The sequence below is a fragment of the Podarcis tiliguerta genome (assembly GCF_965153285.1).
Source record: "Podarcis tiliguerta genome assembly, chromosome: 10".
NCBI lineage: Eukaryota > Metazoa > Chordata > Lepidosauria > Squamata > Lacertidae > Podarcis > Podarcis tiliguerta.
In genome coordinates this window covers 57,897,163-57,923,261 of record NC_139543.1, presented here as the reverse complement: position 1 = coordinate 57,923,261, position 26,099 = coordinate 57,897,163, and the positions used below count along the sequence as shown (strand labels likewise).

Genomic DNA, 26,099 nt, shown 5'->3' with positions numbered 1-26,099 from the left:
CATTAGGAGGCTAGGAAGCTGACTCAGATCACTGACCCATGCAGCTCAATCTCATTCACATTGACTTACAGCGGCTCTCCAAGGTTTCAGCCGGGAACATTCTCAGCCTGAACCTGTGGCATTCGGCATGAATGCTAGATGTTCTCCTAGTGAGCTACAGTGTCAGGGCTGGAGCTAGGTGCAGGTCATCAACAAAGCAATGACTCACCCGAGGCCAATGAAGTGAACCCTTCAAGGAAAACAAACACAGTTCCTGCCTAGGGGTCTCAGCAACACTTTCCAGGAGGTCTTGTCCCAATGAAGCAGTTGCAAGGACTGAAGGTCCCTGCCTTCCCAGTGCCCACTAGGACTCCTCCTCTCCTGGGTCTTTCTCAGGCTGTGTCTGTGCACAATCACCCTACGCTGTGCCCATTTCATTTCTCTGTGAGTTCTAGGGGACCAGGGAGGAGAGGAGCTGGTTGCAGCAGGAGGGAGAGACTCCCTGGATTCTTCAGCAGCCCGTCTCCATTCTGCCTTTTGGGGCCCCTCCCCTCTAGCCTCTGCTTCAGCCTCAGAGTCTGAACTGCTCTCTGCCACAGCTTCTTCTGGTTCACTAAACCCTATCACCTCTTCTGCTGCTGACCCCTCCTCCTTCCCCCTCTGACCACTAGTCGTCTCACCCTCAATTCCTTGGCTCGGCAACTTCTTCCCCTAGGGGGATTCCCCGGCTGCTGTCTCCCACCACTCCTCTGCATCCAACTAGCCCATGACATGCAGCCTCTCCCCCCCCCCCACAAGGAAGTAATAAGTCCCATTTCACTCCATGTGACTTATTTGCAAGTGAACATGCAAGGAGCAAAATCCCCTCTAACCCCCAACTCCTCTGTCACTGGGTCCTGTGGCTCTTTCCTGGCTGAGCCAAGTGCTCGGAGGCCTGTAAATTATCCACAATTACTCAAACCAATACTAGTTCAGGGGCAGTGTGGGAAACTTAAATGGTGGCGCCCTGGTTCTGATTGGAGCGCCAGTTCAAAATGGCGGACCATGCTTTGTGCTGGTGCCAGATCTGTTATGTTATTAGAGACAAATTCCTGGAGGAAATGTCTGTTAACAGCTACAAGACATAATGCCTATGTTCTTCCTCCACTGTGCATCTGAACACTAGTTGGGAATCTTGTGCCGTGAATCACAAGCGAGTACTGTTACAGCCAGGTCCTGCTTGCAGGGTCAAGTCTGGTAGGTGATGTCAATAAACACGAGGCTGCCTGGTCATAGATAAACATGTAGGCCTGCTGCAAGTGAGCAATATTTTCAGGATCAGGGACAGAGAGACCAGGCTTAGCAGGATCTGATCTGGGGTGGTGTTGGATGTGGAGGAGAAACAAGAGGAAGGGCTCGTGCTCTGGCTATTCTATGCTGGTTTCCCCTTGCTTTCTGGGCCCATTCAGCACCCCTTTTCTGGTTATAGACTTCCCAGCTGTTCCTGCTGATGCCAACTCAGCACCGGGCCCCATTCCTTTGCTCTCCTCTTCCCACCAACATGCAAGATGCTTCTCCTGCCAGTTTCCCACTGGCTGTCAGATGAAAGGAATCGGCTGATTCACTCGGGGAGAAACAGCTGCTGCCAGAGAGGACAGGGGGAAAGGATGTGGCGAAGCTCAAGCGAGCAACAGCACCTGGGAAACCTTCTTTGCTGGAGTTGTTGGGTAAGGCAAGTGCCTGCACACAATCATGGATGGACCCCTCACTAGCAAGGCTTAGAGCAGGTTCTGGGGGACCCTGTGGTCCTCCAGGAGTGGTTGGACTCCAACTTCTGTCATCCCCATCCACTATGGCAAGTCGTCAGGGAATGATGGGAGATGGAGTCCATCAACATCTGCGGGACATCTGATGGGAGATGGAGTCCATCAACATCTACAGGTTCTCCATCTCTGGCTTAAAAAGATATATACTTAATGGGTGTTAGTCATTTTATTCATCATCATCGTCATCAAACCTTTTATTGGCATCACATACAAACATCCAAAACAAATCAATACAGAATTACCACTTCCCCAGTGGCACAAAACATTTGCTAAAAGAAAGGAGGCAGAGCAATCTATGGTCACATCTCTAGGTCTCCAGGGAGATCAGACGTCTGCAGTGTATTTCGATGACAAAAAACCAAATAGAGATATTTAGCCACTAACTTGGTGAGCTCCTGATCATTCCCCAGTAATAGAAAATGTATGACCTCCAACTCTGGTTTCCATTTGGGGATAGAGTTGATCTAGAAATTGCTGACGGAGATCAGCATATAGTTTACAATTAAAAACCGTATGTGTAAGGGTTTCCACCAGGTGGTCTTCACATGGGCAAGTTCTTTCTCCTTCCACCCTGCCTGAGAACCTTCCCCTAAGGAAGGTCATTTTATTCAGATGCCTGTTGACATCAGCCCTCAGACCTGATAGGTTTGCTGTTCTTTTGGCCATTAAGACCCAGGGGCTGTGGAAAAGCAAAGGTCTAATGTAGGGGAGGGAAACCTGTTAGGTATTCCTTAGAATGTAACTCCCAGCACCCCTGGCCCTTAGGTTTTCTTCAAAGGCTGCAAGCCAATGCACTCTCTTACCTGGTAGTAAGCTGCATTTAACGGAATTGGACTTACTTCCAAATACAGGAGGATAGGGTTAATATCCTGTATGTACCTTATATTTCTTTTACAGTGCTTCTATTCTCAGTTTGTGTTTATTTTGTTTTTAGGAATTAAGTGGAGTTTGGAGGAGGCAGAGAAGAACAAAATAAGCCACTATCAGTAGGCATCACAAACACTTCTTCGTTTGTTCATTGGATTGGCCCAGACAATCTCAAGAGCTCTGGTCCACATTAAAATCAATGCAGCAATTACTCAAGATATCTTTCCTGCTTAACAGCTGAAAACCAGCACTATTTTTTAATATTAAAAAAGTCTTGTAGGGCTTTTGAAAAATATAGTGTTGGAGCAGTCTTTCAGGAAGGTAAACTGCACAAGTCTCATTGTGATTGATGGATCCTCAAGAATAGTGGAATAAATTAAGTGGGTGGGTTGCAATAACATTAGGCCCTGCTCATACCTGGTTGTTACACCCTGGTTGTACATTTCCATGAAGCAGCAGCAGCAGCACACCAGTAGGATATCCCTTGGATGTTTTCCTTTTTCTTTGCCTGTATCTCTGCCAGACAAATGGAAATTTACAAGGAAGCCAACTGTACAAACAGTATACGCTCAATAAATACCAGAGAAGCATAAATAGAAATCTGGAATGGGACTGCAGATCTTCAACTGGAACATTAAGTCAACCGGCCACACTGAAGTCTTGTTTTTGTTTTTTAAGGTATAATGAAAGCTCCCCACATAAGAAACCAGCAAAATATCCATCCTCTCTGTGTGGTGGGACTTATATACAGGAAGGCCTCCTGGAGGATGTACACAGACCCACATTACATATCCACTGCAGTGGGATTCTAGTCAGTAATGGTCAACCAGGCCAGATATAGATGTAGGTTGCAATACTGTGCACTTTCCAGTGAGTAAGCCCCACCGACCACAGTGGGACTTGCTTCTAAGTGGACATGCATAGGATTGGGCTGGTAATAAATAAAAACATCCAAATATATTGCTCAAATCAGAGGTGGGATGGGAGAGCGATAGCTACAGTTCAGTACGTATGGGCAACTTTTCCCTCCTGTGCTCAGTATCTTTTGAGAATTCAAAATATAACAACAGCCTCAATGTGCTACTGAGCAACCCTCTGCTCATCCCTGGCGGTGAAACCTTTGCTTGAATAAATGTCTTGCTCTGCCTTCAGGGCGCACTTTTACTTCGGCTTTGGGGAACTTGCAGAGTTGGGAGAGCAGCTACCAAAGTGCCTCCGAGGACATCGGTCCAGGCTAATTTTAACCCAGCCATTCAAAACGAGTTCCCAAAGTACTTGTTCTGACCCATTCATCTAGTCCTGCAAAACCAATGGTTGTGTGGTACATTGGATAGCATAGGGTCCAAAGTTTTCTGCAGGCCCTTTGGCTAGCCAGTCACACTCTCTGCCTAACCTACCTTATAGGGTTATTGTGAGAATAGGCACACACATACCGTACATGCACGCAGGCGCGCGCGCACACACACACACCTGTATTCCTCGAAAGAAGACTGGGATAAAAATCAAGTGGATATTTAAGTGAAATTTTAAAAATCATCCCTGGTTTGCATCACTGGTTTATTTTGGTAACTTTGGGCGGAAAAGATTACCGTACAAATATTTGGTTAGGTTTCCAGGCAAATACAAATAACCAGCAATATGATTCCTACAATATGTAGTGATGGCTAGAAACTTGGATGGCTTTAAGAGGATTAGACAAATTAGTGGTGGATGAGGCAGTCAGTGGCCACTAGCTGTGATGGCTGAGTTCTACCGACCCTGTCAGAGGCAGCACAGGGCAGTTGTTGGAAATTGCCAAGTGGGGAGGATGCTGCTGCCTATGGGAAACCCGTAAGCAGGACCAGAGTGCATCTGGCTAGCCAGCTTGAGGACAGGATGCCAGACGGCAGAGTCTTTGTTTTAATTCACCAGGGCTCTTCTCATCTTCTTAAAACATAACCCCAGGCAGTGGTCTGCTGGCTTCTGGTGCTACCATACTGTTACAACCAAACAGGCCTTATTAGTGCCTGGATGGAAGACTACCCGAGATCTCTATGTGAGCTCACCCACACTTCCCAAAAAGAGGAGAGAAAATAGGATGTGAAGGGTAGGATGATAAATAAAAGCTCAAACTTGCGATTGTCGGTTTTCATCCATGCACTCCCTTCTGTGTCGACACCTTGGCTGTTGCAACATTTTCCCTTTTGTTGGTGGGAGAAAGAGCAATCCCAACACTCCGGCTCCCTCTGCTGTTCCTTTATATTTTTGTAATTCACTAAGAGATTGTGATGGCTGTAAATAGGACAGCACTCTTTCGGAGCAATGGCTCTGGCTGTTTTATGACTTCTTGTGCTCCTTCCAGCAAATCTGCATTCTCTGCCACACGCTAGATTTGTCCCTAAACGCTGTTTCAACAATGCTCAGGCCACAGTTCCCATTGCAATATTTTGTGTGGTGTTTGCAATTAAAGTAGGAGTAGGGAACCTATGCCCCGCCCAGATATTGCCAGAGCACAGGTCCCATCATTCCTGACCATTGTGGCCAAGCTAGCTGGGGCTGACCAGGGCTATAGTCCATCAACAGCTGGAAAGCCATCAGTTACCCACTCCTGAATTAAAGCCAGCATGTGATGTAAGCATGTGTGATTAGGCCCAGCAATTCCACAAGAATGACCAACAGTTCATGTTTCAGGAGTTACCTAAAGAACTGCCTGCTCCCATATAATATGCCCACTTATTGAGATCAGCCTCAGAGGTCCCACCTCTTGTTAAGATGAGTCGTGATCACAGACAAGGCCTTCTCAGTGGTGGCACCACATGTTGGAACTCTCTTACCAGAGAAGCTCTCCTGGTGTGGTCTTTCTTTTTGGTGCTAGGTGAAAACTACATTTTCCCAGGCCTGATGTGATTTGTCTTTTGCAGGTTTAATTTGTAAGCCACCTTAGTAAAGTGGGCAATAAACTCTGGCGATAAATAAAATACCACCACAAATAAATAAAATCCTCACTTCATCCCTTACATATACAGTGGATGCTCGGGTTGTGACTGTAATCCGTGTGGGAGGCACGTTCGCAACCTGCAGCGCCACGTCTGGACATGTGCGGGCTGCAATTCGGCGCTTCTGCACATGTGCGAGCGCCGTAACCCATTCCGGTACTTCCGGGTTTTGGCGCGTCCGTAATCCGAAAATGCACAACCTGAAGCGTCTGTAACCCAAGGTATGAATGTATTTGTCATTACCAGGATTTGATCTGAAGGCACATCATACAATCTTGCTAAAACAAACTAGGACTGGGTCTGATCAGTGCTTGAATAGGAGACCACTGAGGTACCCTGTGAACTCGGCTTCAGATTCCAAGATGGAAGAAAAGGAAGGAACAAATGAAAGAAGTTACCGTAGCAACAGCTGCTTGCTTGTTTCACAAAGACACATACACACAGAGATAGCATTTTGTATGTGCAAACTGAATTATATTTGACACTTGTACAGGTGCAAAAAAAGCAGTTTAGTTTGGATAAGCAAACAAGTAGTGCACATTATTTTAGATCTCTCCCCCACAGGTCTCCCCTGAAACCCTACCCTGTCAAGGATACAACTTTGCAATGTCTTCAAAGTTTCTAAAATATATAAATAAATGCATTTGTGCTTAGAAATGCTGACGGGGGTCTCGTGTAGTGCAAGGGTCTATTAGATTCTGGAGAGGAAGCTGTAGGACATTGGTGGCTATTTTATCACTCCTTCCTGTTGGAAGGTCATGACCCCGGAAGAGAAGAAAATACTGGAATTAAACCACTGGTTGTGCTGATCAATGGGACTGTATATCCTCCCCCTTTCTGAGCTTCCTTCTATTTGTTCATTGACTGTGATTGTTTTACATAGTTCTGTACTTAAAACAGATTAGCATTCTATGTTCTGTTTGGACCTGGAAAAGTGATACAGAACTATTTAAAAACTGAATACTCAACACAGCCCTAGCTGTCCCAAGAGCATACTACTGGATAGCATCAGAGTTTACATTTATATGTTCCACTAGTTCAGTCTTCACAAAGCTGGTAAAGTGTTCGGGTCTTTTGGACTAATATGCCATCAACCCCACAACTGTTCCTACAGGGTACAATGTATAGGAGCTGCTGGCCCAGGAATGAAAGAACTTCTGGCTGTGCAATGGAATTTCCCCTCTATCTCCTCTTCCTGCTTGCATGCTCCCCCCAAAAAATATTATCCAAGTTTCCTTAACCCTCAGGAGCAGATTTGAGGATGGCACGGGGAGTGTGCAGGAAGAGAAAGCTCCTTTATGAATGAACCTTGTGCATTGCTTCATTGGAAACCGCCTCGTCTCCCTAGGGCACAACTTATATCCTGACATCCAAAGCAAAATTTAGAATATAAATCTTTAAAAAATAATAATGAGATCAACATCCATCCTTCATTACTGCATATGGGTCAAGTCTAACTGGGATTTGTTTTTTAAATGGTCCTCTCCAACATGAAAAGTAAAACTTGGGAAAATTCAGCCAATGTGAGCATTTTGATGCCTGTAAAAATATAAGGGCTTTATTCAAAACAAGACAGTCAGCCATGCAACAAAAATCACACCAATCCGTTTAACAGAGATAAACGCTATACCAGAAGTTGTCGAATTGCAAACAGTGGGGAGAAAAATTCAGGGGGGGGGAGCGCGGGTATTCTAAATTAAATAATTATGTGACTGTTTAGCATCTGTGAACCTGAGAACTTGTAAATATCACTTGAGGCCTAGGTTAAAATCAAAAAGCGTTTTCTCCATTGATCACAATGATGAATATATATATTCAGCGTACCGGTTCTTGCTCTGGCCTTCTCCGATAGTGTAAGATTTATACAAAGGCTATGGAAAGTTTATAACAACAGCTTTCTGTACGAGTAACAAAATTCACTGTTACTTGTACCAGGATCCAACACAGCTGCTAGAAGGAAATAAGGAATAACCAAAAATGGTGTGCTAAAATGCTAAAAATCTACCACTTACTGGGAACTTCAGCAAGTCCTCACAGGGCAAGCACAAAGCGCTATCCTTTTCCTGCACATGGTAAGAGGTAAAAGGGAGAGCATTTTGCATAAGCAGTCTTTCATTTCTCAAGAGTGGGCTTGGCTTTGCCTTGATCTTCCACTTTCTTGATGGCAGCTTGGATTGCCTCTTGGTCACCAAGGAACTGGTGCGGGCCAAGCGAGCGTAGATCCTCGTCAAGCTCCAGGAGAACTGGGACGCCGGTGGGCAGAGTCACATTGACTATGTCCTCATCAGAGATGCCTGCAGAGGAGGAAACAATGGAATGTTTATGTGTGCCTCTTGCGCTCGGTTCATGGGAGGCTCTTGGGCCTAAGCTGCCATGAAGTGTCATCCTATTTACCAAACTTTCAAAATCTGGTGAAGATCAGATAACCTGGAAGAATACTTCATTTCATGCAGAAAGATGTGTAATAGGTGGCCCTTGATTGTTCCCCAGAACAATGGGCAGCTATCATGTGCATCTGGGATGGGGGAGGCAGTCCCTGCCTCCAGATGAACCATAACCCCCAGATTCAGAGCTTTCTTTAAAAAAACAGTAGATCATTATTATTATCATCATCATCATCATTACTTCAATATACCACGCTTTTTCAGAAGATCCCATTAAAAACACATTACAGAACATCATAATAAAAACATATTAAAAATAATGACGGACAGCCTAATAGTAAAATAATCATCAAAACTTCCCCACACTTTCACAGGCCATAGAATATTTATCCCATAGGCCCTGGGTAAAGGGAAATGTTTTTGCCTGACGCCTAAAGACATGTAAAGATGGCGCCAGGCGAGCCTTTCTGGGGAGAGCATTCCAGACAGGAATTAGAATAGGGAGCAGTCATTGTGCCCTTCCAAACACAAGCATCCCCATCTTTCCAATACAACACTCCTTTCCTTCGGCGGAGTATTACACCACTGAGCGATGCACTTCCAAAGGTTTCTCTTGCTAGGATAACAACCTCAGATTTGTTTCAAGAGACGGGGAAAGAGGATGGGGCACTTTGGCAGTCCCTGAGGGTCGGTCGGTCTTTACCAGGGGCCAAAGGTTTAGCATGGCAGGTCCTGCGGGACACTTTGCCCGACAATAAGCCTGACAGGAGTCTTCCCTGTCTTCCTTCAGACATCTTTTGAAACCTGGACAGCTCTGACAGGATCTCTTTTTTAATACCCAGGCTTTGTGGATGTTACTGTAGTATTTCATTTCATTTTATGGTGCACACTGCCTTGCTATGTTTTCTTTTTCAATGGAATAGCAGTTTACAAATATTTAAATAAATAAACTGAAGGGCCTTGGATAACCTAGAACTCTTTCCTGCCTTGCCTTGCCGCCTCAAAAGCGTGAGCCAAACACTGAAAGTCAGTACCGGGCAATTTCTATGTCGACACGCTGGAGGGACAACATGAATGTCAACTAAGGCCAGGGTCTGGTTACTTTACACAACTCGTAACACAAGACGGTTGACCTTTCGTGCGACTTGTGCATCCATTTCTCTTTGGGTTGCAGCCCCAGCAATTTTCAGCACACCAAGCTGAGCAAAAGCAATTAAGTCCACATTGCCTGCTTGGATGCAACAGGAAATCATAGAATCATGGAACTGTAGAGTTGGAAGAGACCACATCTGGTCCAACTGCCTGCAATGCAGAAATCTTTTGCCCAATGTGGGGCTCGAACACACAACCCTGAGATGAAGAGTCTTGTGCTCTACCGACTGAGCTACCTGAAAAGCATATGTCTATGTAATGGCAAATCTACATTACACACCATTTACTGGCCCTGGGTTTGGTCTTTTTAGAACATTCCGCCTTTCCCACCCTACCTGCTCCAAATGAAAAAGGTTCTTGGAAGGAAAGCACAAAAATAAGGAGAGGCATCAGCTTTGCAAGTAAGTTCACAGAAGTTACTAGCTCAAAAATTAAGCAACGAAGTTTAACTGGTTAATCTCTGCAAGTTTAACTTAGTTTGTTCTTCTCTTTCTATACCAATTCTTGCACTGAAATCTCCTCCTATTGACACTGGCCTATCAAAAACTGTTCCCACAACTGGTCCAGAAAGGCCTCTGCTTTATACCGTATTTTCTAATAAGCATAGGGTGATAAAGATGACTTTGATGAGATTCCTGCATTGCAGGGGATTAGACTAGGTGAGCCATGAGGTCCTTTGCCGCTCTGCGATTCTATGAAGCCAGTAGGTTCAAATTAGAAGAATGGGGGTGCCGGCTAAGCTTCGGGGAGAACTTCCTGACAACAGGTCATGTTTGAGAGTAGTGTAGGCTGCCTCAGAAGCAAGCAAGCAAAGTGAACTGTGCAACTTTTACAACAACCTCCTATTTCTGCAGCGTTACCTAATGTCAGATCAGGTATTACAGCCTATAGCTTGGGCAGGGACCGAAGGAGTACATGAGGACATGTCGCTTTGATTTATAGAGGCCTCCAGACTTGGAGCCACCTCTGCTGAAAAGGCCTTGTCCAAGTCTGCCAATAGCCTAGAGGCATTAACAACCAACGTCCACCCCCTCAGCCTTCTGAGGAACTGGCTGACACCTGCAGGAATGAGCCCTGCGTGTCTTGTTGGCAATCAATGGGTAGGTTTGATATTGGGAAAGGCTTGATATTGGGAAACCTTGTTCCTATGAGGTCTGTTTGAATAAGCCATTTCTAAATACGAACGTTTCGTTTTCGTCAGTCGGTCACGGGTAAATATCGCACGCAAAAGGAAAACATGGCATCCGCTCCAGCGGTTGTTTTTGCCATTCATCTACTGCACTGGAGAGTAGGCAACGCTGGTAAGGTAAGCAGGGGTGAACATATTTGTGTCATAACCAGGGCTATGGGCGCTTCCTCTCTGAACAGGCCATGAGAGTGGGGCAGAGGGAGAATGCTTCGCTGTCAGAACATCAGAAAAGACACACACAACACAACCTCCCGCCGCATAACTTAGGTCCACAGATTTCCTGGGAAGATGGCAAGGGCAAGAATCACTGCAAATAACTCTGCAAACCCGAGAATGCTCTAGAGATTGTCAGCAACGGCCATCTGGCTAGCTAGCTCACAAGGCGAAAGAAGCATATACAGTATTTTGTTTTCTAAAGCAGGGATGAGGAACCGGTGGCCCTCCAAAGGCTCTTGGACTCCCACAACCAATCACCCTTGATTGTTGGCCATGCAGACGAAAGCCAATGGAACTTCTGAAGGCCACAAATTTCCCCATCCCTGATCTACGAACTTATGCACACTATGGACAAAGAAACGCAATAGGCAGTCCTTCCCTCTAGGGAACCAGGGCAAGGCAGTCCTCCAAGGAAGACGAGAGGTCTCCAACAGAGAATTCTCAGGACGCTTGCTGACCTAGGAGTCTTTTTCGAGAGAAGCCACAACAGTTAAAACTGCTATAAAACTAATAGTATAACTGTGCCCTTTTTAATTTGAGAGACAGAGAGATAGAATTTATTCCTGAACGAATAGCCAAAGAAGACAGGATGGTCCCCAATGTTTATACCACATTTAGAACAAATTAGTGGCACTACATTACCTTCCAAATGTTTCAGCAAAGCGCGGGTGCTGTTCCCGTGAGCAGAAATTAAAACCGTCTTGCCCCTCTTCACCTCCGGAGCTATCCTCTCGTTCCAATAGGGAAGGAGTCTATCAAGTACTTCTTTCAAGCTTTCTGCCCTCGGGAGCTTCTCCAACGGCACGTCGCAGTGCTTATACCTGCGATCGTTGTAGATTTCGTGGTAGTAAAGGTGGGACTCGGTGATGGGAGGCGGGGTGACGTCATAGCTCCTTCTCCACCTTTTCACCTGCTCCTCGCCGTGGTTCAGCGCCATCTCTGCCCTGTTCAGGCCTATCAGGGCGCCGTAGTGCCGCTCGTTCAGCCTCCAGGAAGATTCGGTGGTGACCCACTCCTGCCCCATCTGCTCCAGCACAAGCCAGGCAGTCTGAATAGAGCGGCTGAGGATGGATGTAAACACAAGGTCGAACTCAATGCCAAGGGCTTTGAGGTGCCTGCCGCAGTTCTGAGCCTCTTTTATCCCGTCGCTGCTCAGCTTCTGGTCCACCCAACTGCAGAAGCGGTTCTCTTTGTTCCAGGCCCCTTCGCCGTGCCTCAAGAGGATCAGTTTGTACTTGGCCATTTTGGCTGCAACTTCCTTGGGTTTGCGACAGGAGTAGCATCTAATGATAGGCCATCTAATAAAGAGAATCATAGAATAGAATCATAGAGTTGGAAGAGACCACAAGGGCCATCGAGTCCAACCCCCTGCCAAGCAGGAAACACCATCAGAGTACTCCTGACATATGGAACACATAGGTCAAACGCTTTGGGTCAAGGTGTTGTGGTGAACCCTGGAGACCCACAGAATCTTGTCACGAGTTGCCCGATTAGATTTTCAGCAATGAGAGATGAAGGCAGCTCCTCCACCATTCTGTAACATGTAGAAGGACATTGGGCGTTCCCTCCACTGCACTCTCAGTTCAAGCACAGCAATGGTGATTACTGATACGTTCAGCCAGTGCTACATGTAAACTGAAGACTAGTGCTAAAAGCACGATTAGTGGGTGGTTTGCTAGACCGGGTAGCTGGGATGTTGCCTGCTCTTGGTGGGGTTACACTCCCTCTGAAGGAGAGGGTATGCAAAGAGAACAACAAACACCAGACTTAGAAGACATCTGAAGGCAGCCCTATTTAGGGAAGCTTTTAATAATAACAAATAAGAATAATGATTTTTTTATTTATACCCCGCCCTTCCCGGTTTAAAAACCGGGCTCAGGGCGGCTAACAGCAAATATAAAACATTGATTAAAAATACAACATAAATGCAGCATCAATATCAATAAAATTCAAAAAATCAGGGGTCATTTTTTGGGGGGGAACCCCCAATCAGTAAACATCAAATGACCAACAAGGCTAACTGGCTAAGTTGGTCCTACTAGGGCCAGCAAGGAGACCAGGGAATAATTTAAATGTGGGGTCCCAGAAAGGGTTTCTTCATAGAAAAGGAAAGGGAAAAGGGAACAGAGGATCAGGCTAATTCAAATTGAAGGCCAGGCGGAATAGCTCTGTCTTACAGGCCCTGCGGAAGGAGATCAAGTCCTGCAGGGCCCGAGTCTCGTGGGACAGAGCATTCCACCAGGTAGGAACCGTTAATGTTTGATGGACTACTGTATTTTAATATTTTGTTGGAAGCCGCCCAGGGTGGCTAGGGAAACCCAGCCAGATGGGCAGGGTATAAATAATAATATGTTGTTGTTGTTGTTGGTACTTCTGGGTCCTTTGCTGCTGCAGAGTGCCTCCCACCAGCTTCAGCTGGTGGCCCAGTTGGGTCCCTATGTGGACAGGGTTAGCCTGACCACTGTTGTCTATGCTTTGGTAACCTCTAGGTTTGATTACTGCAATGCGCCATATGTAGGGCTGCCTCTGAAGATGGTTCGGGAACTTCAGCTGTGTTTGGGGGAGGGGCTTACTGGTTTTTTAGTGCTGTCCAGATGTTTTGGTCTACAACTCCCCTCAGCCCAAAACCGAGGGCACCAGGTTGGGGAAGGCTGTTCCACCCAATCAGCGACAACATGCTCAATGTGCCTGTTGCAGAAGACGACCCAGGATGACACAACTAAAGTTCCTTGCGGCCAAACAATACCTGCAACACACACCCAATGAAACCCGGCCCTCAAATTGGCAAATGCAGGATTGCGTATTGAAACCAGCAATGTGGATCTCCTGATCTATCAAATTCCTTCTCCTGCACATATGAAATTCTGATCACCTTATCTGCTCTCCAGTCAATCCTCCCACGCCCTGTAATTTCTATTTACCCCTGGTAATCCACAATCTAATACGAACATATCAATTACATTTTGTAATCCATTGCTATATCCTTATACAACTTACCTAGATTCTCTTCCGGTTCCACACACACACACACACACACACAAAGTGTATTCAAGCAAACACAGCTATCTATATTGCTTTTGAATAAGATCCCTACCTCCGTGCCCTCAAATCCATCATGTGCCTCTAGCTCAATTCAGGACATTATATAAATCTCAAAGGCTACAGTATTAAACATGCCTAATCATTTGTTGATGGCACCCATCTGTCTTGAGAGGCAATAGAGTGTGCCTCCGGGGGTGAAGTCAAACCACTGTGTTTGCAGCACCGAAGTGACCTGCCTGGGGGGGCAAGCCTGGGCAGCCTGGGCTGGTGAGGTCCAAAGGAAAGCAGAGCAATATGTTTGGCACCAGCTGGGCTGCAGGAGTTGCTGGAAGGAGGCATACAAAGTGCCATCCAAACATCTTTGGGACTCCACTTCAGATTTGCGTAGGGTTTACTCCTTAGCCTTTCCTTCTCCCAAAGATATCCCGCAAGGCAGCAGACATGTCAGGATTCAATTCAGACATAGCAGGGACCTGGCCTCTGCCATCATAATAATAATAATAATAATAATAATAATAATAATAATAATTTATTATTTATACCCCGCCCATCTGGCTGGGCCCCCCCAGCCACTCTGGGCGGCTTCCATAGAAACCAAAAATACAGTAAAATATCACACGTTAAAAACTTCCCTGAACAGGGCTGCCTTAAGATGTCTTCTGAATGTCAGGTAGTTGTTTATCGCTTTGACATCTGCTGGAAGGGCGTTCCACAGGGCGGGCGCCACTACCGAGAAGGCCCTCTGCCTGGTTCCCTGTAGCTTAGCTTCTCGCAATGAGGGAACCGCCAGAAGGCCCTCGGCGCTGGACCTCAGCGTCCGGGCAGAACGATGGGGGTGGAGACGCTCCTTCAGGTATACTGGACCGAGGCCATTTAGGGCTTTAAAGGTCAGCACCAACACTTTGAATTGTGCTCGGAAACGTACTGGGAGCCAATGTAGGTCTTTCAAGACCGGTGTTATATGGTCTCGGCGGCCGCCCCCAGTTACCAGTCTAGCTGCCACATTCTGGATTAGTTGTAGTTTCCGAGTCACCTTCAAAGGTAGCCCCACGTAGAGTGCATTGCAGTAGTCCATGGCGCACAGAAGCTATCACGTGATACAACAGCACAGCAGAAGTGGCACCTAGTTGTCTGGGAACAGTGAGATAACATACAAGGTCTGTGTGATATGGGGAAACAAAGCCAGTTCCAAGATTCAAAATGTATGGGCAGTGCCATATTTTCATCTCACAGTAGCCATTTTTTAAGTGTTCAAAAAGAACATCTGAGGTTCAACCTGTGGAGGAGGTTTGTGTGGTGTATGTGTGCGCACACCTGCTCCTGCACTGAGCAGGAAGGTCTGAACGGAGCTCTGAAGCACATACAACTTAACAGGTGGCGATCTTGCAACAAGCAACCCTATGGAGCAACCTCTCCTGGTGCGTTTGGACTGTCCATGCTCCCATCTCCCTCCTAAGTTTGAGACCTCATCTGTTCTTTTTAAATGCCTGGAGAAGGCTCAATACATTGACTAGAACATGCCCATATTAGGATATCCCTAATACAGTGGGTATTTCTAACAAAGCTGGTTTATTGCTGGGGGAAGTGGGACGCAGGTGGCGCTGTGGGTTAAACCACAGAGCCTAGGACTTGCCGATCAGAAGGTCGGTGGTTCGAATCCCTGCCAATGGGGTGAGCTCCCGTTGCTCAGTCCCTGCTCCTGCCAACCTAGCAGTTCGAAAGCACATCAAAGTGCAAGTAGATAAATAGGTACCGCTCTGGTGGGAAGGTAAGCGGCGTTTCCGTGCGTTCCTCTGGTTCGCCAGAAGCAGCTTAGTCATGCTGGCCACATGACCCGGAAGCTGTACGCCGGCTCCCTCAGCCAATAAAGCGAGATGAGCGCCGCAACCCCAGAGTTGGGGTCCCTTTACCTTTACCTATTGCTGGGGAAAGGTCCAGGGGTCAGTGGGCATGACCCTCTTTCTCCATATCTCAAAAATACAGCTATTAAACAAGGACATTTTTTTGTGCTTGTTCTTCTGCTGCTTTGAGACTCATTAGCACCTCCGCAGGACTCCACCATTTCCAAATAAACTAGCTTAATTCCCAATAAATCAGCTTAATTCATATACCAATAAGTCATTGGGTTTGTGCAGGTTTTAATAAATCACACTTCTTCAGCTTCAGCTTTCACTGATTACAGTTTCTTCATAATAGACCTTCTGACTGCACCACTGGAATTGTAACACTGAAGAAGCATTCGAATAACAGGACTGCTCAAACCTAATGGAAATTCAAACTGCAAAGAAGCAGGGTGCCACATCCACTGGTGCTAGCAATCAAAATGGAGCTGGTGCATGATCTAGACACTGACCTGGTTTGCACATAACGTCACACTATCACTGGTCCAGCCTAACTACAGGTTCGTTTGAATATGTGAACCCAGTTCAATGGGCTGACCCTAGTTTATTTTCTGCCAATAACCCATGATGCTAATCTATGTAATTATTGTTGGCTTACAAACCATAACTCTATTTAAGTGTGGTATGACATTATGCCCAAATCCAACCACATTGCTTTATCATGGCTTGCTCGGCCAACCCATCCCAGACACCTGCCAAGCTACAAAGGCAGGAGACAAGAGCACATAAAAAATAATCATGCAACAATCTGCTTTAAAACAAGATAAAGATAAAAACAATTTGAACTCACCTTATCCATTGCAAATGCATTCATCCTACACAAATATGAGGCAAAAGACTTTATAGGTAGGCTGCAATATTAAAAGAGAAAAAGAAAACACCATGAAAGCTACTGAAGTTAGGGTCGGGGTCAGGGGGGAAGAATCAAATATTAGTATGCCCAGAGGTGGTAAAACTGTGTCTGAGCTATGAGTTCAGATGAGTGAATACTCCTCCATACACAACAAAACCAAAATTACAGGAATCCTTGAACTCTGGCACCTGGCATGTTAGGGAGAAGCATTCTCACCATAACTTTCCCAACATGATACTAGAATCATAGAGTTGGGGCTAGAAAATATCTACTTGCTACTGCATAAAAATAATAAGTATAGATAACTGTGTTGTTTTCTGAGAAACTCCAGGCAACTGAACTCTGAAGTTCAAACTTTGCTTAAAGCCCAAGTCCTGTTTGCTGTTCGATTTCCAGTTTTCATACCCAAACAGCATGGAGATGGGAGAAAGGCCTGTTACATCATCAGTTCCTCCTGCTGGGCCAACGCTAGGTTTCAGCTGTCTGCAAAAATTACAGCGCTCTCTTTGACATGCGGTTCCCAGTGAAGCCAAGCTGCAGGGCTGCCACAATTTCTCCAGAGTGCAAAGCAAACCAAGTCTGTCCACTGTTGAACAGGCATCCCATTAAGAGACATCTGAGTTTCGTCAAAATGAGATTTGTGTGTATATTGTCATTGGCTTAAGGTTTCAGTCCATTTATTCCCAAATTAAGCAGCACTTCTGGGCTCTGAAGACTACTGGTTGGTTTTAACAGAAGTGGTGAGGCATGCAGTCTAATATTTTCTATAAACCAGAAATGGGGTATTTCTTCCTGGTCTGGCTTAATCCACCACCACCATCTGCACAATGGGGAGTGGGTGGAATAACTGGGATGTAGCTACACATTCAGACACGGATTTTGGAGATCTGAGAATAGGATCTTCCAACTCTTCCCTTTAGATGAAGGCAGCCAGGTGTGGGATTGGAGTGGAAAGAGTTTTTAAACCTTCCTCATACACACACTATTTCCATAATTTAAATCACCTCCCCCCTCCCTGCTACAGTGGTACCTTGGGTTAAGTACTTAATTCGTACTTAATTCCGGAGGTCTATCCTTAACCTGAAACTGTTCTTAAACTGAAGCACCACTTTAGCTAATGGGGCCCCTGCTGCCACAGCGCCGCCGAAGCCCGATTTCTGTTCTTAACCTGAAGCATTATTTCTGGGTTAGCTCAGTGTGTAACCTGAAGCGTATGTAACCTGAAACGTATGTAACCCGAGGTACCACTGTATTTGCCTTCCAAAAAAATATTTATCAGTATCCATAGGGTCCCTGTATGATATTACATATATTTGCAGGACAAATAGCAGCTTTTGGTGAGGGCATTTATGCTGCAATGCTATGCCCATTTATCTGGGAACAAGCCCCATTAATCTTAGGGATTCTTATTTCTTAGTAGACGTGAATAGGATTGCACTTGCAATCTGGTAAATGGAGCAGGGGAAAGAGATGACAAACACACACAGCTACATGGCAATGTGGACCCCGGGCGGAGGCATCCAGCAATGTTAACACACACTCATCTTGCTGTTGATTTCTGCTTATGTTCTGTGAGCCAAGCTACCACTTGCTTACTTGCAGTCACTGGATATCAACTTGGTCAAATGGTCAGTGTTTCTCAAACTTGGGTTGCCAGCTGTTGTTGGACTACAACTCCCATCATCCCTAGCTAGCAGGACCAGTGGTCAGGGATTATGGGACCTGTAGTCCAGCAACAGCTGGAGACCCAAGTTTGAAAAAACACTCAGATGAATGATACAGAAAGCAACAGAATGGTCACCTGTACGCTATCACTCTTTCTGCCATGAACTCCCAGAGGAGGGATCCAAACGCCTTCAGCTGACTAAGTGCCTCACAGTGATATTAATAGAAGTCATACCTGCCAAGTTCCTCTACAAGGTTAACCTTTAACACGACAGGTGCCTATAGCTTCCATTTTCATTTCCCCTCTCAAGTTCAAGTAAACACAGATTTCTTTGGAGAAGCTCTTTAGGCACTGTATTTAGGCTCCTAATTCTGCTACAGTTGTCCTGCTTCTGTGCCTTTATGCAGAAATTGAGCAGATAAAGAGCTTTTCTCAAAAAAATAATAATTCTGTAAAGCTTTATCTGCTGTAAAATGGGCACAAGGTTAGGGCTACAGACAGATAACTCTACCTCTCACATGCTCAGTCTCAGAATAAGGTCTGTCACCATATTTCTGGCATGGAACTTGTGCCTTTAGAATAAAAACAGCGAGTGATGTTTCAAGAATCACTACATCTCTACATCGATAAAACAAAAATCTGATATTGAATTCCTACTTTTTCTGCAGCTGTTCAAGGGAAAAGAAGGTGGAAATCCTAAAGAGAAGCTTTCAAAGTGCTGCAGAAACAACCCAGTACTACTGTAGTTATCTAACTGTCTAGTGAGGACAGAAAACAAGAACTAATTGGTTCTGTTAAAATGCAGCACACACAGGCGAGAATGTTCTTTTTGTTACCACTGTCACCTGATCTGTCCTAGAGGTTAAAAGAGAACATCCCAGCGTTCCTGGAGAACAAAACACAGGGGCAATCCAGGATAAACCGTTTCTGCAAAGAACATCAGTGTACAAACAAGACAGGCTTCTTCGCTATTACAAATATATGGGCAGGATGGTTTGGAAGAGGCTTGGAGATGATGCACATGCAGTCATCATCTGTTGGCATTTTTGAACCAAATGTTGCTCTCTATTCCTTCTCCCAACCCAGGTCCAAAGGAGAACAGGGCTCCAGTACTTTTAACAGTTGTGTTGACCTGCCCTTCCTCCAAATAGCTCAGGGTAGCAGACACTGAATCCCTCATTTTATCCTTCCAATAACTCCATGTGGTAAACCAGGCAAAAAGGGAATAACTGGTTGTGAGTGACCAATAATTTAATGGTCTTCCCAGTCTGGTCTAACACTCTAACCATTGGCCCCTGCCTTAGACAGAGGTCCTACACCTTTTATGGTGTAGGCAAGAGAATTTAAGCACTCTGCGTGACAAAATTATCTCTCCTACAGAGCTATAAAATGTTCGGGCCTCTTCCATCTGGCAGCCCCACACTCAGTCCAGCCCCCGTGCTGCATATTGACCTACATAACAGGTGGGATTACCAGCCAAAAGGGGTCAAATGCCTGTCCTACTCTTGAGCCTTTAAAGCATAAACAACAGTTTGATCAAAGGCAATCTGCAGGAAGAACCCAGAACGATCACCTAATTGCAATACTCTAATTGTTTGTGAATCCAGCTGCTGTTACACGCACATAAGCAAAGCCTGGTAAAGGAGTATTTACAAGGTGTTGGCTGATATTACTCAGATAGCATAGCTTTGAACATTTTCTTTTTTAGAAAATCTATTTTAAAATACCTTCTCCAATTTTTGTGCTTTTGCACACACAAAAATGTTCTTCATAACTTCCAAACTATATTGACACCAGTTTCTACGGCTGAACCAAAAGCGGCACAACATGTGCACTTAAAAATACATCACTGGATACAGAGATCCAACGCGGACTCAGATCACAAGCAGAAACAACCTGTAAATCCCCCTGACACCAGCACCTTGTACGGCTGCAAGTCAGTGCAATTCTGTACGCAGATAGTCCTGAGCTGGATTAGACCTATGGCCTGGCTCAGTGCAAAGCAGCTTCCTATGGTCATAGAACCATGGACCTGGAAGGGACCCTTGAGGGTCATCTAGCGGACCCCATCCCACCCCACCCCCCGCAATGCAAGAATCTCATCCATGACAATGGTCACTGGACTAAAGACCAAATCTCCAAAATCTAGCTCCAAACACCATCCCTTTTTAAGCCTCAGACTGTGTTTCTCCAACTTGGGTACCCAGCTGTTGCTGGACTACAACTCCCATCACACACACACACACACACACACACACAAACCACTGGTCCCGCTAGCTAGGGATAATGGGAGTTGTAGTCCAACAAGAGCTGCCCGCACAAGTTTGAGAAATACTCAGGGGAAGAGGCAAGGCGAACAGAATAATAATAATAATAATAATAATAATAATAATAATAATAATTTATTTATACCCTGCCCTCCCCAGCCAAGACCGGGCTCAGGGCGGCTAACAACAATAGTTAATAATAGTTAACAACAACAATAATAATTATTAATAATAATAGTTAATAATAGTTAACAACAACAAGAATAGCAACATCCAAGCCCAAGACTAAAATTAAAAGGGTGCATAGCAAAACAAGCCTAAACTGCCGCCATGCACCAGTAATTTATTCTCCATTATATTACTTTGGGCTGGTTGAAATCCCCATGCGAATATTGAAAACTGCTCTGACCACCAGTTACCTCAGCACAAGAGAAAGCCAGACCGCCGAAAGCAAAGACAGCCCCCGCGCAAATGCTGCTGATGCAGCTGCGGCCGCAGACAGTTGCTAACAGCTCCAGGCTGGGTCCTGATGGTGGGCGGGGCGAGAACTTCACCAGCCCCCTCGGATCCTCTCCATCCGATTGGAGCTTTGGGTTGCCGCTCACAGATAGGAAGCGGAGCGGCCGCCTGTCAGGAAGAGCTCCGCGATGACGACAGCGGAGAGGGAGGCCGTGGACTACGTGACCGGGAACGACTCGCGCGGCATCAACTCCCAGGTGACGCCACGGGAGGAAAGAGGGGCTGGATTGGGCAGAGCGATGATCGACGTGGTTCCAAGCCAATAAGCAGGTGGTTCGCCGGTTGTGGGCCGTCTTTGGAGCGTTGCGTTGGTGGCCTAGTTGGGACGCTAGTGTAGGTTCCTTTGTTGCAGTTCTGCACGTGCAAGCGCGCCTCTGCGCATGTGTACTGTAAACCCTGCTGGGTTCATTGGAATTTTCTCTCTCTGTTAAATAGCTTTATAATTGAGGCCCGTAAGCAAAGAAGATACTGAGCGTTTGGATGGACACTATGGAGGGCGGGGTCAGTGTTCCAGCTCTTCTGTAGTCATGCCTGCTCATAGCAGAGCCATCGGGATGGAAATCGGAAACCAGAGTTCACAATTTTGGATCTCAATGCTAATAATAATTTTATTATTTGTACCCCGCCCATCAGACTGGGTTGCCCCAGCCGGGTTGTATTTGATAACTGCAAATTCAGGTGAATACAAAGAGCCATCACAAATGAATATTTTTGCCACTTCAAATGCCATTCTTTTCTTTCAGAGTAGTTCAAATATGAAGCTGTGCGATCACGTTATGTACATAAGCACGTGCTCAAGGCTGTCGAAGCAGTCTCAACTACTTTTTGGCAAAAACAACTATGAATCCTGGGGCAGTTTAAACCCGAACAACTTCATGTCGGGGGGCACAACTTTTCCTCTATATTTTTTTATCGTTATTCATTCTCTGTAAAGAAAAAGTCGGTTGTGGTAAGTTGTGGTTCTTCAATACATCTGCTGAACATGCTGCCACAGGATATAATGCACTGTTTCCCATTTCAGCCACTAGAGGTCAGTTTTTCATTAATTTAAGGAAGTAATAAACAAAAGCAAAAGATTTCCCTATCTACTGTAATCATCTCTGTTTACCATGGAGTTTGTGTGTTTATCTATCCCTGATAAATAACGGGCCCTGCTTCTACCTATTCTGCCTTTTGCAGAGATTCTGAATGTGGCTTTTAACATTTCTGTCATTATTTTCACAAGTGTGCCAGTGAAACTAATTCTTATGAGACACAGCCCATCCTTCACATCTCCAGAAGTTACATCTGGTGATATTTTATCTAATGAGGTCTAGATTACATACAAACATAACATTCAGATAAGGTGAGGTTGCAGGGCCGCACCAATGCACCTGTTGACCCCCCCCACACACACCATCCACCTGTTACATGCGCATCACTCCACCTGACCAAATCAGGACATGCATAGAGCAACTCCCTTCTCACTCATAGCAAATGTGTGGATGCTGGGGTGGGGTGCCTGTAGAATTAGGCTGCAGTACCTTCACCTCCCCTTACACATTTATTGAATACATTGCTGGGGAGTGTTCAGCTTTCTTGCACAATGTATGTAAATGCATAGGCATGAATATTAATATCAGGCACAATGGCATGCAATTTTGAGCATGCCCCTTCATTTTTAAAAAAATTATCTTCTGCACGTTAATATATTATGGGTCAATTATATATGGATCAATTATATATGTGTATGTAGACCTTTCATTAGAAAACAAAAACAAATCCCCACTTGCTTTTAAACCAGAGCAGGATAGGCTATTCCAAGATAAATGAATGCCATAGGCAAATAATAATTTCCAGGAATGATCTGTGATAGAGAATGATCTGCTCTCTAGGATTTGACAGGAGACAGTCCCAGAAATGTGCTGCAAAAATGTGTTCCTGTTTGCACCTGCGAAATGATGGCAAGTATATTCATATTTAAACTATACTGGGGCGGGGGAGAGACTTAGTGAGAGTTCTGAAAACTTTTGTCAACATAACCTGACCCTGCATGAGAGACAGGGCTATATAGCTCAGTGCATACAGAAGGTCTCATGTTCTATCTCTGGCCTCTGCAAGTAGGCCTGGGACTGTCTCCTGTCAAATCCTAGAGAGCAGCTGCCAGTCAGTGTAACCAATAATGAGCTAGATGGACCATTGGTCTGGCTGGCAGCTTCCTTTGCTCCTGTGATGGTGAGAAACTGCATATGATGAAATTCCTTCTACCTTTTGCTTCCTTAATGGCACTCTGGCAATATTGGGGCACTGTGAAAAGTTTGTTGGCTTGCAAAACTGCCATTTGGTCTCTTCTTCCCAGGAACTGACCATGTCTGGAGCTGCTTGTATTCTGCTCCATGGTGCTTGGGGAAGAGAAAGAAGTTTGGTGCTTCTGAGTGTTCAGAGAGTTATACAGAAATTAATAATCAGGCCTGCAAGCTTAGTATTATTTTTCCAGAGTGCAGATGGAGAGCTGAGGAGAAAATAATGGCTTCTTTTAAGCCATAGTAAGTTCATGCCTCAGGTTTCCTGCCTGGTATGAACAAAATGTGGCTGCAGTTGTCATTATCCATCCGTCTTGAGAGACAATGGAGTTCTCCTCTGGGGGTGAAGTAAAACTGCTGCATTAGAAGTGAAAGCCTGGGCACTGCGTATGGAGGTCCTGGGCTGCCCAGACAACAAAACCCCCCTATCAGCCTTGCTGAAGTGGTCCAAAGGAAAGCAGAGCAATACGTTTTGGCACCAGCTTGGTTGCAGGAGTTGCCAGAAGGAATCATAAAAGGCACCATCCAATTGTCTTAGGAGCTGCTCTCGGGATTTGTGCAGGGTTTACACCTTAGCCTTATCTTCTCCCATAAGGCAGCGGGGGTTTAGGATCAGAGCTTTCCTTCTCCTAGATAGGCTACCTTCCCAGGTTGGCAAGCCCCGTCTGCCCCTCACTTCCCTCTACAGCACGTGCAGAAACCACCTTCTTGACCACTGGACCCACTATTGGTCTTGTCTGCTCAATCTGCCAGAGCCTGTCTTTGCGTGCAAGAGAAGTCCCTAACTCACCAAGGGTTTGAGACCCATCGGCTACCTTCACCTGGTTTAGCCCGCCAAAACCGTTCCCTGGGTGTGGCTGCTGTTGTGTGCTGACAACTTCTAGGAGCCACAAGTGAAAGCGGAGTGCAGGGTGGGGACCAAAGGTGGACAAACAACCCCAGAAGGAGCACAATGTGTCCCCTCATCAGAGGTACTACCCCTCCCCTAAGAACCCATACATCCTCATGATTTTCCTGGCTGCAGTGTGAGCCAGGAAAAATCATGAGGTATCATAAATAAAATTCTGAATAAGATTTGGTACATAGGATTTAGCTGGTGAAGATCAAACAAGAAAGCTTGTGATCTCCCATGAGGCCATTGAGCAGAGCAGAATTTCCCCTTGAGGTTAAAATCAATTTTGAGCTTGTTCTTTAACTGCCTTGGCTAGATAATGGAAGGACCTTGGGATTATTTATGAACAAGTAGGAATACACTTCATGGTTTAAAAATGGGGGTGGGGTTTGCAGTTTAAATGCATGTCCTCCAAAGCCAGTTTGTCACGGCCAACAGAACTGGGGTGGAACTAGATAAAGGTAAAGGTAAAGGTACCCCTGCCCGTACAGGCCAGTCTTGACAGACTCTAGGGTTGTGCGCCCATCTCACTTAAGAGGCCGGGGGCCAGCGCTGTCCGGAGACACTTCCGGGTCACGTGGCCAGCGTGACAAAGCCGCATCTGGCGAGCCAGCGCAGCACACGGAAACACCATTTACCTTCCCGCCAGTAAGTGGTCCCTATTTATCTACTTGCACACGGAGGTGCTTTCAAACTGCTAGGTTGGCAGGCACTGGGACCGAGCAACGGGAGCGCACCCCGCCGCGGGGATTCGAACCGCCGACCTTTCGATCGGCAAGCCCTAGGTGCTGAGGCTTTTATCCACAGCACCACCCGCGTCCGTGGAACTAGATAGTGAACTTTTAAAAAAAACAGCCTTGCTGTGTGTCAAGGTGATGATGCGCCACAGACATAATAGCTCACATGGGTAGGCAGACTAAGGCTCAGGGGCCGGATCCGGCCCAATTGCCTTCTAAATCCAGCCTGCAGACGATCCGGGAATCAGCATGTTTCTACATGAGCAGAATGTGCCCTTTTATTTAAAATGCATCTCTGGGTTATTTGTGGGGGCTGCCTGGTGTTTTTACATGAGCAGAATGTGTGCTTTTATTTAAAATGCATCTCTGGGTTATTTGTGGGGCATAGGAATTCGTTCATTTCCCCCCCCCAAAAAAAAAAAAATATAGCCCAGCCCCCCACAAGGTCTGAGGGGCAGTGGACCGTCCACCTGCTGAAAAAGTTTGCTGGCCCCTGGCTCAGGATCTTTCTTTGCACAGGGAATGAAAGGGTATCAGGATGAAAGGGCACCCCACACATTGGGTTTTCCTTTGAGAAGGAATATAAGGACAAATAACCAGGCCAAAAATGAAGGTTCAAAGCTTTATTGCCTAAAAATATTTAAAACCTGGAATGGAAAAGAGGAAAATAGCAGTTGGAGTGAAGATACTTCCCTACCTAGCAGACTAACCCTACATTCATACGTACGGAGAATAATAATAATAATAATAACAATTTTTTATTTATACCCCGCCCTCCCCAGCCAAGGCCGGGCTCAGAGCGGCTTACAAGCAATAATAAAAACAAGATGAATGATTACAACTTAAAAACAAAAGTAAAATACTACATTAAATAATGGAACATTAAAATATTAAAATGTAGCCTCATCGCAGGAGGAGAAGGAAAAGAAAAAAGAAAGGGAGGGAGGGAATCAAATTGGCTCCAAGCCAAAGGCCAGGCGGAACAACTCTGTCTTACAGGCTCTGCGGAAAGAAATCAGATCCTGCAGGGCCCTGGTCTCATGAGGCAGAGCGTTCCACCAGGCCAGAGCCAGAGTTGAAAAGGCCCTGGCTCTGGTTGAAGCCAATCTAACTTCCTTAGGGCCTGGGACCTAGGGAGACTACTTTGCCTTCCCGTACCCAGGTCTCCGTCACGCAAGTCAGGTCAATCCCCTGGAGTGTACACCGCCACCCACCCCCAAGGCTAGAGATCCTGCCTATAACAAACAAAAATAGGAAATAGTTGAGGCTTGCAGATAGGCGTTGCCTCTTTGGATTTCTGCTGTTTGTCTCCTCTCACCCCTAGGGACCACTCTGGGGTCTCCTGGGCTCTGCACCTGCCTAGTGTAATTCAA

The 26,099-nt window shown here is 45.8% G+C and overlaps 1 protein-coding gene and 1 long non-coding RNA gene across 3 annotated transcripts; one reads left to right on the top strand and one right to left on the bottom strand.

The window, feature by feature from the left end:
* Positions 1-6,073: 6,073 nt before the first annotated feature.
* Positions 6,074-20,916, bottom strand: BPGM (bisphosphoglycerate mutase). 2 transcript variants are annotated; one of them, XM_083402424.1, is made up of 4 exons: positions 20,716-20,916; positions 16,301-16,361; positions 11,210-11,865; positions 6,074-7,920 (listed from the first exon to the last, which is right to left on the bottom strand). In XM_083402424.1, the coding sequence occupies exons 2-4, from the start codon at positions 16,318-16,320 to the stop codon at positions 7,739-7,741; spliced, it is 858 nt and encodes a 285-aa protein (XP_083258550.1). In that variant the 5' UTR covers positions 16,321-16,361; positions 20,716-20,916; the 3' UTR covers positions 6,074-7,738. The 2 variants fall into 2 exon arrangements, with proteins under 2 accessions (XP_083258550.1, XP_083258551.1); XM_083402425.1 differs by having other exon boundaries at positions 20,659-20,814.
* LOC310659299 lies at positions 15,513-19,732 on the top strand. Its single transcript, XR_014502733.1, has 2 exons — positions 15,513-16,010; positions 18,698-19,732. It is a non-coding gene; the product is annotated as an uncharacterized lncRNA (long non-coding RNA).
* Positions 20,917-26,099: the final 5,183 nt, after the last annotated feature.

Excerpts from the sequence above, each read along its gene's own strand:
- BPGM (XM_083402424.1), bottom strand. The coding sequence starts at position 16,320 with ATGCATTTGCAATGGATAAG. Across the intron at positions 11,866-16,300 it reads ATGCATTTGCAATGGATAAG|ATGGCCTATCATTAGATGCT; the intron begins GTGAGTTCAAAT and ends TCTCTTTATTAG. Across the intron at positions 7,921-11,209 it reads TTTGCTGAAACATTTGGAAG|GCATCTCTGATGAGGACATA; the intron begins GTAATGTAGTGC and ends CCTCCTCTGCAG.